This window comes from Pseudorca crassidens, chromosome X (genome assembly GCF_039906515.1).
Source record: "Pseudorca crassidens isolate mPseCra1 chromosome X, mPseCra1.hap1, whole genome shotgun sequence".
Lineage (NCBI taxonomy): Eukaryota > Metazoa > Chordata > Mammalia > Artiodactyla > Delphinidae > Pseudorca > Pseudorca crassidens.
In genome coordinates this window covers 102,050,931-102,064,542 of record NC_090317.1, presented here as the reverse complement: position 1 = coordinate 102,064,542, position 13,612 = coordinate 102,050,931, and the positions used below count along the sequence as shown (strand labels likewise).

The 13,612-nt window shown below is 38.2% G+C and overlaps 1 protein-coding gene across 1 annotated transcript; it reads left to right on the top strand.

The window, feature by feature from the left end:
* The first annotated feature begins 10,936 nt into the window (after window positions 1–10,936).
* On the top strand, window positions 10,937–11,344 carry LOC137216449 (small integral membrane protein 12-like). Its single transcript, XM_067722478.1, has one exon. The coding sequence runs from the start codon at window positions 10,989–10,991 to the stop codon at window positions 11,265–11,267; it is 279 nt and encodes a 92-aa protein (XP_067578579.1). The 5' UTR covers window positions 10,937–10,988; the 3' UTR covers window positions 11,268–11,344.
* Window positions 11,345–13,612: the final 2,268 nt, after the last annotated feature.

Genomic DNA, 13,612 nt, shown 5'->3' with positions numbered 1-13,612 from the left:
GGAGAAATTGGAACCCATGTGCACTGTTCCTGGGAATGTAAAATGGTGCAGCCATTATGGAAGAAATTAAGGCATTTCCTCAAAAAATTAAAACTAGAATTACCATATGATCCAGCAATCCTACTTCTGGGTACATATCCAAAAGAATTTGAAGGAGGATCTCGAAAAGATGTTTACACACCCATGTTTTCTGCAGCATTATTCACAATGGCCAAGAGGTGAAAGTAACCCAAATGTCCATCAAGGAACAAATGGATAAAGAAAATGTGGTATAAACATACAATGAAATATTATGCAGCATTTAAAAAAGATGAAAATAATGTTACATGCTATGACATGAGTGAACCATGAGGACATTATGCTAAGTGAAGTAGTAAGCCAGTCATGAAAGGACATAGACTATATGATTCCACTCATGTGAAGTATCTAAAAGTCAAAATCATAGAAACAGAAAGTACATAGGTGGGTGGGTGCCAAGGGCTGGGAGAAAAGGAGAATTAGTGTTTAATGGGTATAGAGCTTCAGTTTTATAAGATGAAAAATGCTAGAGACCTGTTGCACAACAATGTGAATATACTTAACACTGCTGAACTGTACACTTGAAAATGTTTAAGATGGTTGTTGTGATTTTGTCAAATTAGCACTTATTATTATGTGAAGCATAGGGTACCAGATGGTGAGCTGTAGTTCAGTAATAGACCACAAGAGGAATTGAAATAGAGAAATTCACTATTCACAATACCTGGCAACCTCTAGGGCCCACACAGGGAAGTCAAGACAGAGGGCAGACAGAGAGAGGCAGGACCTGGAGCATATGCTTTTTTTTTTTTTTTTTTTTTTTTTTGAGCATATGCTTTTATTAACGTCCATGGGTGGAGTGCTCTGAGGTTTCTTGGCTAAGGCTGGACTAGTCAATTCAAACCAAAAGAGCAGGGTTTTGGTAAGACCCATAGGGCTCTTATCTTAGGGATGCATAAGGCACATAGGTGCCAGAAGGCTGGGGAGACTGTCGATCACAGTGGTTGTTGGGGAAGTCATATCAGAAACATATTTACTTGTGACTCTTCTGGCTGCTACATAGGGCATGTGCTTGTATGAGGGGCTAGTGCCAGCTTAAGGCCATTGTAGGCCGCTTGACCAAACAAAATGGATGCTGAAGCAGCAATACCATGGCGTAGCTTAGCTAAACTCTTGACAATGGTAAATATGTAATGCGTTTTCTACAATTAGAAAAAAAAGTTTATTCCTTCTAATTAACCCTAATGAATCTCTATGAGGCTAAAACAAAGTCAAACTTAACTATAATATTATAAAAATAATTTCTAAATTTAATTATGGTTTGAATATTATTTTCTTCCAAGTTTGAATATGTAAACGTATCTAAATCACACTTTTAAACTATGTTATTATACTAATAACTTTTATAATAAATATCCATCTGCCAAAACGTTCTCACATCAAAACTAATTTAGGCAATGTTAGTTTCCTAACCAACAATATTTTTAATTCTAAAAAAATAGACCCTTTAGTTTAATGTATTTATTAGACTCAGTAAGTAAATGAGAATGACATTTTGTTATTCATCATTTTATGAGATGGCCAAAATATATATAAATTCATTCTTGGAACGTCTCCCTTATGTTAACTCATTCTAGAAATGCAGAAGTATCTTGAGCAAACACCATGCAAAATAAAATTTATAAAGAAAATTCCATATGCAAAAACAGTTTATCTTGTTGTCTAAGGTATCCTGCCTCCACCCCATTTAAGAGAAATGGGTCTCACACAGGAAGTACACCAAATACAGTCTTTTGAATTTCTGTGAAAAGTTTAATATGTTTGAATATTTGGCTAGTATCTTGGCTCACTTTGATGAGTGGGCTTTTATTCTTCCATTTGATGAGTGGGCTTTTATTGTTAATTTATGTTTATGACTGTTAGACCAATTTTTTTTAATACAGGTAGAATAATAATGACTGTACGTGGTGACTTCAGAAAGTGTATTTCATCTTCATATGGACTCTTTTAGGTTCAATGATAGAGTATGTTGAGGCTCAGGGTGGGCTGCCCCAAAATATGCTGCAATGACATATTGATTATTTTGAATTAAAGTTACTTAAGAAACGACCAGTGCAGAAGGGGCACGCTGATTCTCCTTTGTCTCCCTGAAAGCAGGAAATAAATCTCCCATGTGAAAGGTGCACTCCCTGCATCTGGAGGTAGAAGGACACCCTTATTGCCAGAGATGGGGAATTCAGGCAGAGAACCCTGTATAAACAAACCTTGCTACTTCTTTAATTGACTACCCCAAGCTCACACTCTGTTTAGATTCTTCACTAATTGAACACCCAAAACCTAAGTTTCTTTGTCCTGTCAATTCCTCGTAAATTTTTTGTTTCTTTGTTTGATAAGTATAAAAGCTGTCTACTTTGGCCACTTCTTAGGTCCTATTTCTATGAGACCTCAATGAGTTTGAATTAAAATTTGTTTCTTTTTCTCCTGTTAATCTGTCTTGTATCAATTTTATTATCAGTCCAGCTATGAGAACTCAAGGGGGGGCAGAGGGGGAAATTTCCGGCTCCTCATCATGAACATTCCTTTATAAAGCGTTTTTCTCTTACAGGTACTTGAAGAGTAAATTAACCAGCATAATGACTTAACATTCTGTGTGAAAGAATTTCTGCTTGTTCAAAGAAATTGCCTCCATTTCTCATAATCCTTAATTAAAGGACTATACCATGTATATTCAGTCTTGTGGCATAGAAGGGCAGATTTTAAAACAAGGACATTCAAAAGATATTGAAATTTAGAAAATTGAAAAAAATTCAAGTAATCAGAAAAGATTGGGATACTGTTTTAAAATATGAACAGACATGTATCAAACTTTGCAAGCTATAAACCTTTTCAGTAGAAATTTTAATACCTTATACATTTTTAAATAGATGTAAGGTATTTGCAGCAATTAAAATAGTATAATTTTTGTTATTATTTTCTTAAAGACAAGAAACATTTGAGAGGTAGCAGACTCTAGACACATATTGAATTAAATTACCCAGCTACAGTTCCAGGGAACACAGTTAAGGAAATCCTGTGCTAGGATTTTTTTTTTTTTTAAGTTGAGTTCATTTTAATAGAAGTGAATGTGACTTCTTGATCATGCAAGTTTTTTGTACCACAGCCAGATTAAAACCCAGGTTCCTATATTCCCAGGCCAGGGATCTTCCTGCTACTCCACATTGTTTAAAAGTTTTAACAAAGAATTCTAAGCTGTTAGAAGAGCAGATTGGAATTCTCATCTGTGGCAAAACTGCTTTTGGTATTTCACATTTATTTTCTGCCATTTTATCACTTTGCTAATTACATGTAATTGCTCTTTCATGCATGATGATAAATATTGTTACATAACCATGGTTATGTGGACATATAAATTATAATTGTGTTATTTTAAATATATTATCATATTTATTCATTTGTTTAGTCAGTAAATATTTATTGAATTCTGCTCTGTGCAAGGTGTTGTGATAGACACTCAGAATAGAGCACATCAACTGGACAGTAATGACCCTGTGTTAGTGGCACTTACATACTAGCAAGGGAAACATTAAATATAATGATTAGTTTAATTATAATTGGAATTATTTAACTAGAGCAGTGATAAATTACAAAGGAAAAGTGCAGGCTGGTATGAGGGCATTCAACAGGGGATGCTGAATAAGCTGGACAGTTAGGAACGGCCTCTTTGAGGAACGGACCTCTAAAGGATGAATAGTAGACAAAAAAGTAGTAGGGAGGGCTTCCCTGGTGGCACAGTGGTTGAGAGTCCGCCTGCCAATGCAGGGGACGCGGGTTTGTGCCGCGGTCCGGGAGGATCCCACATGCCGCAGAGTGGCTGGGCCCGTGAGCCATGGCCGCTGAGCCTGCGCGTCCGGAGCCTGTGCTCCGCAGCGGGAGAGGCCACAGCGGTGAGAGGCCCGTGTACTGCAAAAAAAAGTAGTAGGGAGCAGGGAAAATTAGAGCAGAGTTAAGAAGAACATTCATTTCTAGGAAAAGCTCCATAAAGGTGCTGTGGCTAGAGTTGGAGACAAGGGGGAATGATCACAAGATTTTATGTTGGTGAGATGGGCAGGGGCTTTTAGGAAATATTAAAGAGTTTGATGTTTATCCCAAGAACAATGCAAAGTCATTGCAGTGTCTTAAGGAGGAGACCCTCATCATTAGATGGATTATTTTGAAGCAATATAATGAATGCTACATGGAAGATGAGTTGGAAGGAGGCAAGACTGATTTGATTGGATGTAGATGGTCAGGACAAGGGTCCAATTCAAAATATTTAATGATTGGTCCATGGGTGCTACCAATCAGAACAGATATCACCAATAAACAATAATCATGGCAGCATAAGTGTGAACCTCCTGGATATAAGACCAGGCTGGTGAACTTCATTGCATAGCTGTATCTCTTGCCGAGATGGGAATAGTGGGAATAATTTTGAGGAAACAGGTAAAGGCTTAGAATAATGACTATTTTAAAAGCAAGTTAAAGAGACAAAGTAAAAGTATAACTGAGTTCTCTATTCATTCTGCTATGAAAATTCCAATCAAGGAGGACACTGAAAGGCTGAATAAACCATATTCCATAATAATCTTGTTTTTAAAAGGAGACGCTTCTTCTGAAAATTTCTGCTTGCTTAATATTCACTTCAACTAATTAAGCCTCTTGAGAGGGGATATTTTTCCTAAAAAAGAACTTAATCATTTTTGCACTAAAAATATTATGTCTATTATTTTTATAAAATTAAACAAAGCTATATGAAGCCATATTAACACTGAGTTTAACAATGACTTTAGAGGTCACTGAAGAAGTCATTTCTAATTAAAAATTACAAGTTTAAAAATTACAGCATAGGATCCAAAGAAAAGTAAAATTTCAAACTACTTTGCTTTAAAAAATTAATATCCCAATATTATATCACTTATAGTTCCATGAAGTTTTCTCTCCCTTTCTAAACATTTGTTTTCCTTAAAAATTCTATTGTATGTTCAGATAAATTCATGTTATCCGTAAAATAGCCAATTTGGTACTCTATAAACATTTGACAAATAAATGAAGCAAATGTGTTTTTTACACTATTTTTTTCTCCCTCTAATAAAAACAACGTAGAACTCAAAGCATAGCAATCACACTCAGAAAGCCTCAGTAACAGTAGTTGCACAGTATATGTGAACCACAGTTTCCTGATTTGAACACAATACCTACCTTTAAGGGATATTAAGCTGTACAGATCTTTACAGAATATTAATTTTTGTTATTATCCCTCCAGATGACTGAAAGGAATTATATTTACTGGTGTTAGTACTAAGCTCTCAAAGAACCATTGTTCCCACTCCAGATTGTTACCCAGAAACTTGTATAGCCCTCAAAAAAGGTAGCTACATGTTCAAGTTGGAACAGTAGAAAAATCACTTTGATTTTTTGCATGTGAACGTTGGTAGAGAAAGTAGAGCCAATAAACTGTGACTCCTCAAAAAATAAACAAACACACACATTCAGGGATTGTTTTACCTTTTTTAAATTGTTGGTAAAGATCATAAATTCTGAGCATGTGCTATCCAATACTATAGCCATATGCTCTGTTAAAATTGAGACAACAGGCCCAAAATGGAGTCACTTATGCTAAGCCCCATATAACCAAACGCAGACAACATAATTACAATTTCAGCTTTCCCAGAAATGGAATCTTAAACCAGTCAATCAGGAATAGCCTGATCAGCACTAATTAGGTAATCTGCCTCATAGACACCTGCCATCCCCTAAAGGAAAGTAACCTTGCAATAACTGACCTGCTTTTTTTTCCTAGTGTAGCTTCCCTATTTTTGCTCCCTTCTGCCTATAAAAGTTTTTCATTTTGTATAGCTCCTCTGAACTCCTTTCTGCTGTACTAGCTGCTGCCCAATTTGGATTGATTTTTGCTCAAATAAAATTTTTAATATGCCTCAGTTTATCTTTTAATTCTTAGCATTTGAAACATGACAAAATTGAGATGTATCATAAGTCCAAATACACACTGAATTTCAAAGACTTAGTATGAAATAGGAATGTAAACCATCTGCTGAATAATTTTAATGTAATCAACATCATATTGGATTATATTATTAATATATATTAATATAGTGAAATTATAGCAGTGTTATATTGAAATTATAATATTTTGGTTATGTTGGGGTAAAGTGTTTTTTGAAATTAATTTCACTTGTTAATTTTTACTTTTTAATTGTAGCTACTAGAAAATTTAAAATTACATATTAAATTATATTTTTATTGGGTAATACTGTTCTAGAAGGCACAAAGGATAAAAAAAGAGGCCCCTACTTTTCTTCAAGCTGTGCCTTATACACCATCATGCCCAATTGTTGGTTTATACTAATGCTCTTACAATGTTTATATACATACATGAAGCATAATAAATGCATCTACATGAATTATGTTAATACCTAGAGATATTTTTCATGAAAATGTCCTCTTCAAAATTATGTATATTTTAATTCTGATAATAATCCCAAGAGTTTACCATTTTATCTTTAAATATCTCCTTGATTCGAGGTGAGAAGAATATGTGTGCAAACAGAATAAAATGCATATTTTAGTTAATAAATTGTTCGCACAGATATTTTAATTAGGAAACTTTGTCATAGCTTTTCCAATGCTGAAGACTTTGTGTACTTTTCATTCTGACTGTTGGGTAAATACTCTAACAAAGAATGTGATAGTAGAAATGATCTCTCGTAACATAGCTGTCTCTATGTTGCTGTGATGGTAAAGAAGACAGTCTGATCCTGACATCAGAACTCCTTCGACAGATGTATGATCTTACCAATATTAATAAAATGACCTTGGTCAACTCATCTCACCATCTGATACATGTGGATACATTAAGCTTGGTAACTTCTCTACCTTTGAGTTTATATGGCCCGCTCCTATGCAGAAGTAAGGGAGTTTTTCATGCAGGTAGTAACGTTATCTGGGGATCTCAATTTTCATAATAGAATGTCAACCCTACACCTGGCATAAAATTCTTCAATAGAAGCTCCCATCAAGAAGTACAATCTCAAATTCTCTGCTATTCAGCCCCCATCAAAAGTTTGATACAGGAAAGTAAAACTTAGACAACTTTATATAAAGCACTAGTTCTCAACTGCATATATTTTATGAAAAAAGTATAAGAATTATTATCGTTAATTGATAATAGCATACACCAATACTGCTGATAATAATATTTATTTCTAGAGTTGCTAAACATAAAATAATTTTGTTGCCAAGGAAGTTTTTTAAGAAAATCCATAGCCTGTAGTTCTGTTTTACTCAATCTACTACCCAAGGCTATTGCTAATACGCCATGATGTACTATGATAGGGTATGTATGAGAATTGTTTGAGTTAGTAAACGTGTGAATAATTTGTACATAAGATCAAACTGTAGTAATGACAAGTATAAAAATAGTTTGTCATGGGGATTCTTGTTTTTTTGTTTGAATTCTAAGGATTTTTGCTTCAGACCAATGCTTTTAATGTCAGTCAGGTGATCCATGAGTATATAATGAGACAAGAGAGAGGGACTTGGTGAGCTGAACAGAGACAGAGGGAATTATGTCATAGTAAAATTTCTAGTTCTATTAAAATATCAGTTGAACCTACACAGTAACATTTAAAAAAAAATTTTTTACATCTTTATTGGAGTATAATTGGTTTACAATGGTGTGTTAGTTCCTGCTTTATAACAAAGTGAATCAGTTATACATATACATATGTTCCCATATCTCTTGCGTCTCCCTCCCTCCCACCCTCCCTATCCCACCCCTCTAGGTGGTCACAAAGCACCAAGCTGATCTCCCTGTGCTATGCGGCTGCTTCCCACTAGCTATCTGTTTTACGTTTGGTAGTGTATATGTGTCCACGCCACTCTCTCACTTTGTCACAGCTTACCCTTCCCCCTCCCCATGTCCTCAAGTCCATTCTCTAGTAGGTCTGTGTCTTTATTCCTGTCTTAACCCTAGGTTCTTCATGACATTTTTTTTTCTTAAATTCCATATATATGTGTTAGCATACGGTATTTGTCTTTCTCTTTCTGACTTACTTCACTCTGTATGACAGACTCTAGGTCCATCCAGCTCATTACAAATAGCTCAGTTTCGTATCTTTTTATGGCTGAGTAATATTCCATTGTATGTATGTGCCACATCTTCTTTATATGTTTCTGCTTCCATCTGTTTCTTAGAAGTATCTCAGAATTAATACAACAGTACCTAAACCTGTATTTCATTTCCAGTTAGAATTTGATAAAGAGTGAATTGAATGATCTCCAAGATTTCTTTAATGACTATGATTCTAAGATTTTTCTCTAAAGATTTGATTCTCCATTCCTATTGCTACCCAATGCATAAAGTGTCTCCAGAGAATTCTTGCTGATGGCCCTTCCTCTGTATTTCTCCTTCCCCTTCTATTGTCCAATTTTTGACACATAATGTAGTGAGGACTTTACCTTGATGTCATTTTGAGCTTTTCAATTAAAATTACTCCAGGTATTCCTGTTGCCAGAAACTCTTCCCTTAACCAAAGGGTCTCTTATTCTACTTGATTTGGGACCATCCAGCTCTTACTGTATTTGGCAGTACTGCAAGCCAACCCCCATATAAACTGTCCTCTCTTTGGCCTCTATATCACTGAGTATGCCACTTAATTTGCCTAGAATGTCATCCCCATTTTGCAGTGTCAAATCATCTGCCTCACTCATTAAAAACTTTCTCAAGGCCAATGATCCTAATTATACAATGAAACCTCTTTATCCAGCCTTTTCACCAGTCTAAACACTTAAGCACTTAATGGGAACATCTATAATTGGCTCTATAAATGTTTTCTACATATGCATAATTTTCTTTGGTTCTTGTATCTCTCTCTCTAAGCCAAACAACTGACTTCAGGAAACTTATCTTTTATTTCCCTTGAAACTCTTCACTGCATCCAGCAAAGGGTTCAGCATTCAGAAGATGTCTAACAAATATGTTGCCTAAGAAAATCAGCACTAGACCTTGATAAACTATGGCTCTCTGTGCTTCAGGTTTTTTTTGCAGTTTACAAAAAAGAATACTGTGAAGGTAATTTACCATTAGAAAAGTGTTTTGAAATCCTTGAACAGAGAGTACTCTTCAGCAATTGCATGAAATACTGCTGCAATTACAGTGATTTCTGGATGTCACTCTGCTACAAATCTGCCACCTCAGAACAAAAGAAAATGCCGCTCGAAGAAAACTGGTTAACAAAGTGCTGTGCAAGGCCAACTGCCACCTCCTCCACCCTACATCAAAAGTAGACTTGGCTTTAGTTTCCTGATACTAGAAAGAAATAATTTTAAGAAAATTTTAGCTAAGGAAAAACTCTTTGAAAAAAACCAAAGTATTCTCTACAAAGAACAACTTGGTTCCAGCCTGGAATGCCTATTTTCTTTTTTTCTAGATAATCTGACAGAATTTTAAAATTTCTAACAGATGGACTCTCTACTGTAAATCAGTTTAAATAAGTGGTCACTTAACACTATAAAAGTCTGTAAAATTTTTTGAATGAGTAGCTAGGAAGACATTGTACTAATCTAATGACAAGGAAATAATTAGAAGAGAAGATTTCAAGGGCTTCCGTGGTGGCGCAGTGGTTAAGAATCCACCTGCCAATGCAGGAGACATGGGATTGAGGCCTGGTCTGGGAAGACCCACATGCTGCGGAGCAACTAAGCCCATGCGCCACAACTACTGAGCCTGCGCTCTAGAGCCCATGAGCCACAACTACTGCGCCCACGTGCTGCATCTACTGAAGCCTGCCTGCTCTAGAGCCCATGCTCCGCAACAAGAGAAGCCACTGCAAAGAGAAGCCCGCGCACTGCAATGAAGAGTAGCCCCTGCTCGCAGCAACTAGAGAAAGCCCACGTGCAGCAACGAAGACCCAACACAGACTAAAATAATAAATAAATAAAAATAAATATTAAAAAAAGAAGATTTCAATATTAAATGCTAACTCAAAATTGAGCAAATGATGCAATCAATTCATTACAATAAAAAAGGCCTGATTCTTGATTTTATAAAGAATACTTAAATAATATGATGGTTTAATAATAAAAAAATGTTGACAGATTCTTGAAAAAACTACTGATTTCCATTATTTAAAACAATTCTAATGCCCTGTAATGCAAAATATTTGGATAATACCTCTGAATTGCTCTTATTATCAAATTGCTTTTTTTTCTTTCTGGAAGGTTCCATATGTTTCACTCTTCCCCAGATTAACTCCTTCTCATCTTTCTGATCTCAACCTGTTGTCACTTTCTCAAATTGGCATTTTTCTTAGCCCCCAAATATAACCATTTTTTTCCTGATATCCTCTTCCATTGTATATTCTTTCAAAACACTTATTGCAATTTATGATCCTGTATTTATTTTGTATTTATTTCCTTATTGAATTTCTCTCCAACTAAACCTTAACATCCATGAAGGTATCTGTTTCACTTTTTTTTTTTTTTTTTTTTTTTGACGTTCCAGACCATCTAGCACAATGCTCGGCTCTTAGTTTGTGATCAGGAAATACTTGTTGAATGAACTGAAGAATAAAAAAGTGATAATCCCTCACCTTGTTATCTGATATTTCCAAAACACTAATTCATTTTGAGAGGGAAAAATGTAAATTAAAAAGAGCAGTATCATATGATCCCGCAATTCCACCTCTGGGAGTATATCCAAAAGAAACAAAAACACTAACTGGAAAAGATATCTGTATCTCCATGTTCACAGCAGCATTATTTACAATATCCAAGATCGCGGGCGCCAGTGGGCGGGGTCTGGGGCGAGGCCCTGAGGGCCGCTGGGACTGGCGGCTTCGGTGCTCCGGAAGTTGGAGCACAGGCGAAGGGTGGGGGCCAGACAGCGGGGTGTGAGCTGCGGCGCAGATGTCATGTGGCCTGTGCTTTGGAGTGTGGTGAGTACCTATGCTCCCTATGTCACCTTTCCCGTGGCCTTCGTGGTTGGGGCTCTGGGCTACCACCTGGAATGGTTCATCCGGGGGAAGGATCCCCAGCCTGTGGAGGAGGAGAAGAGCATCTCGGAGCGCCGGGAGGACCGCAAGCTGGATGAGCTGCTAGGCAAGGACCACACCCAGGTCGTGAGCCTTAAGGACAAGCTGGAACTTGCCCCTAAAGCTGTCCTGAACAGAAACCGCCCGGAGAAGAATTAATGGAGGACACAGGGCCCTATGGGTCCTTCTGGGGGCCAAGACTGGTCCTGCCACCATGTCGACCCAGCAACCAGAACCCACATCTGATTTGCTTTATTGCTTCTTCTGGCCCCTCCCGTCCCACACAGCCACACACATACTGGCTGCTCTGCTATGGCCAGGCAGACACACTAGTAGCTGAGGGGCCAGTGAAGAGGAAGGCCCGTGAGGGTTCTGGCCTGAAGGCTGCCTCTGCTCGATGGTGGCCACAGCTGCTCAGGCTTCTGCGCTGCTAGGTGCACCACTGGGAGGAGAGTGATGAAGTGAACATTGGCCGTCAGTCCCTGTGGGGAGGCAGTTTGGCCTCAGGTGGGAGTGGCTGGGATTGGGGTGATGCCTTTAGGAGGGGTACCTACATGCCTGGTTCTAGTTTGCACTGGGAGGAGTTCAGAAATCTACCTGGCTCCCTTAACTAGCTTGCTTTGTCCTTTGTGCTCATTCTCCCTGAAATCCTGTCAGCTCAGGAAGGGGATTCCCCTGGGAAGGAAAGCAGTTTTCTGTTCTTGGGAGCCCAGGCTGTTCACCTTGGGGCAGGTGAATTTGCTTGAAAACAATCACCGTCTTTCACCCCCACCCCATTACTGTGTAGTGCAAAACTTGATTAAAGTTGCGTCTGAGAACCATTTTGGTCTAATCCTATCTTCCAGGTGGTGCTGCGGTCTCCTAGGAGTTATGCAAAGCAGTCATCTCCGGGTAGGATAAAATTGGCCTTTAACTAAGGACTTTGGGGCCCTGGAAGCTTTGTTTTACTAGCGTGGCTGCACTGGATCCTGGAGGCGGTGAGTCCTGGAGGCGCAGGTTCCCAAGGGCCTTTTTATCATGATAACATGAGGCTTATATACTTTCGAAGTCTACATTAAGAGTGGACCAGGGAGCTTAACAATTGCTATCAAATTTTCCAACTTCATACACACATGTACACATACTTTTCCCTATAAAAGTAGTATATGTATGTTAAATTTGGTAGGGGTTTAAAAAAGGTTACCCACACTCTGAGGGCTCTAGTACAGATAAAATGTTAACATTTTGGTATCTTTCAGTAATTCTTGGACTAGTTTTTTTAGATATTTATTACTGTACATTTAATTTTATATTCTTCTTTTTACATAGTGTTTCATATCATAATCACTTTCCTATCTTATCACATGGCCTTCATAATTCTAATTGTTTTCATTAGCTGTATAATTGCCCATCAAGTGGGAATATAGCATAGTTTGTTTTTAACAGTTTCCCTATTGCTGGACATTTGGGTTGTTTCTGGTTGTTCACTAGAGAAATATTGCAGAGTATCTTATATAAGGATTTTCCTGCATTTTTGGACTAAACGGTAGGAACAGTAAATGGCATTTTGGATGAAATGGGACGAACGGTTTTAAGGGCCTCAATGCATAATACTAAATGTCTTTCCTGAAGGGCAGTAGGAGCTTATACTAAATGCTGCCACTAAGGATGTTTTCGGTGAGGTTGGAAGGGGTGAGAGCAGAGAGCAGACCTGTTGCCTCACGAAGTCAACTGACCTTTAACCTGAGTGAGCAAAGGCAAGTAATGAGTATTTGATGAAGAATGAACCTGCCTTAAAAGGGGGAGGCTGTTTGCCCTGCCGCTTACCTCAGGATCTGAGGCCCAGTGGTGTTAACAGGTGGGTGAAGGTAGAATTACTGAACAGGTAGAGATGCTGGCTGTGGAGTGGGAGGATTGGGGGGACGTGGAAAGTGGTAGCCAGAGAAGGAGGGGCAAGTTGAGTCGGTGGCTTCCCCTCAGTCGCCGAGCCCTGCTGGGAATGTTGAGATGAGCTGCTGTTGCTTCTCAGGGCATATATCCAATGGGGAGTGTGGGGAAGCAGGGTCTGCTGCTGAAGTGAGGATGAGGTTTCTGGTTCTGAAAGGATGTGCTAATAAGCTTAGCTTGGTCATAGGCTCAGGCTGACGCAGGCCTCATGGGCAGACCAGTGCTGCCCCCCTGTGGCAGTCCTGAGGACGACCAAGCCTGGGATCCCTTCACTAGGCGAAACCACCAGTAGCAAACTCTCTTGCCTACAGGGGTCAGTCAGGTGGCTTAAATGAGCGGCCAGGCCAGGTACTAGAAAGCACAGGCCTGCCTAAAGTGGGCAGTGGCTGTGCAGCTTCTTCCAATTTGTGCTGCTTGCCCAGAGATACCAGATTGAACTTCTGATTTTTAAATGTTGACAATTTATTTTTAAAAAAATTCTAAGCATGCTAACATACCCATAGGGTTAATTTGACCCAGTGGCGGCCAATATGCCACCTGTCAAGCTGCCCCTTGCCTTCTTATGAAATCTGAGAGAT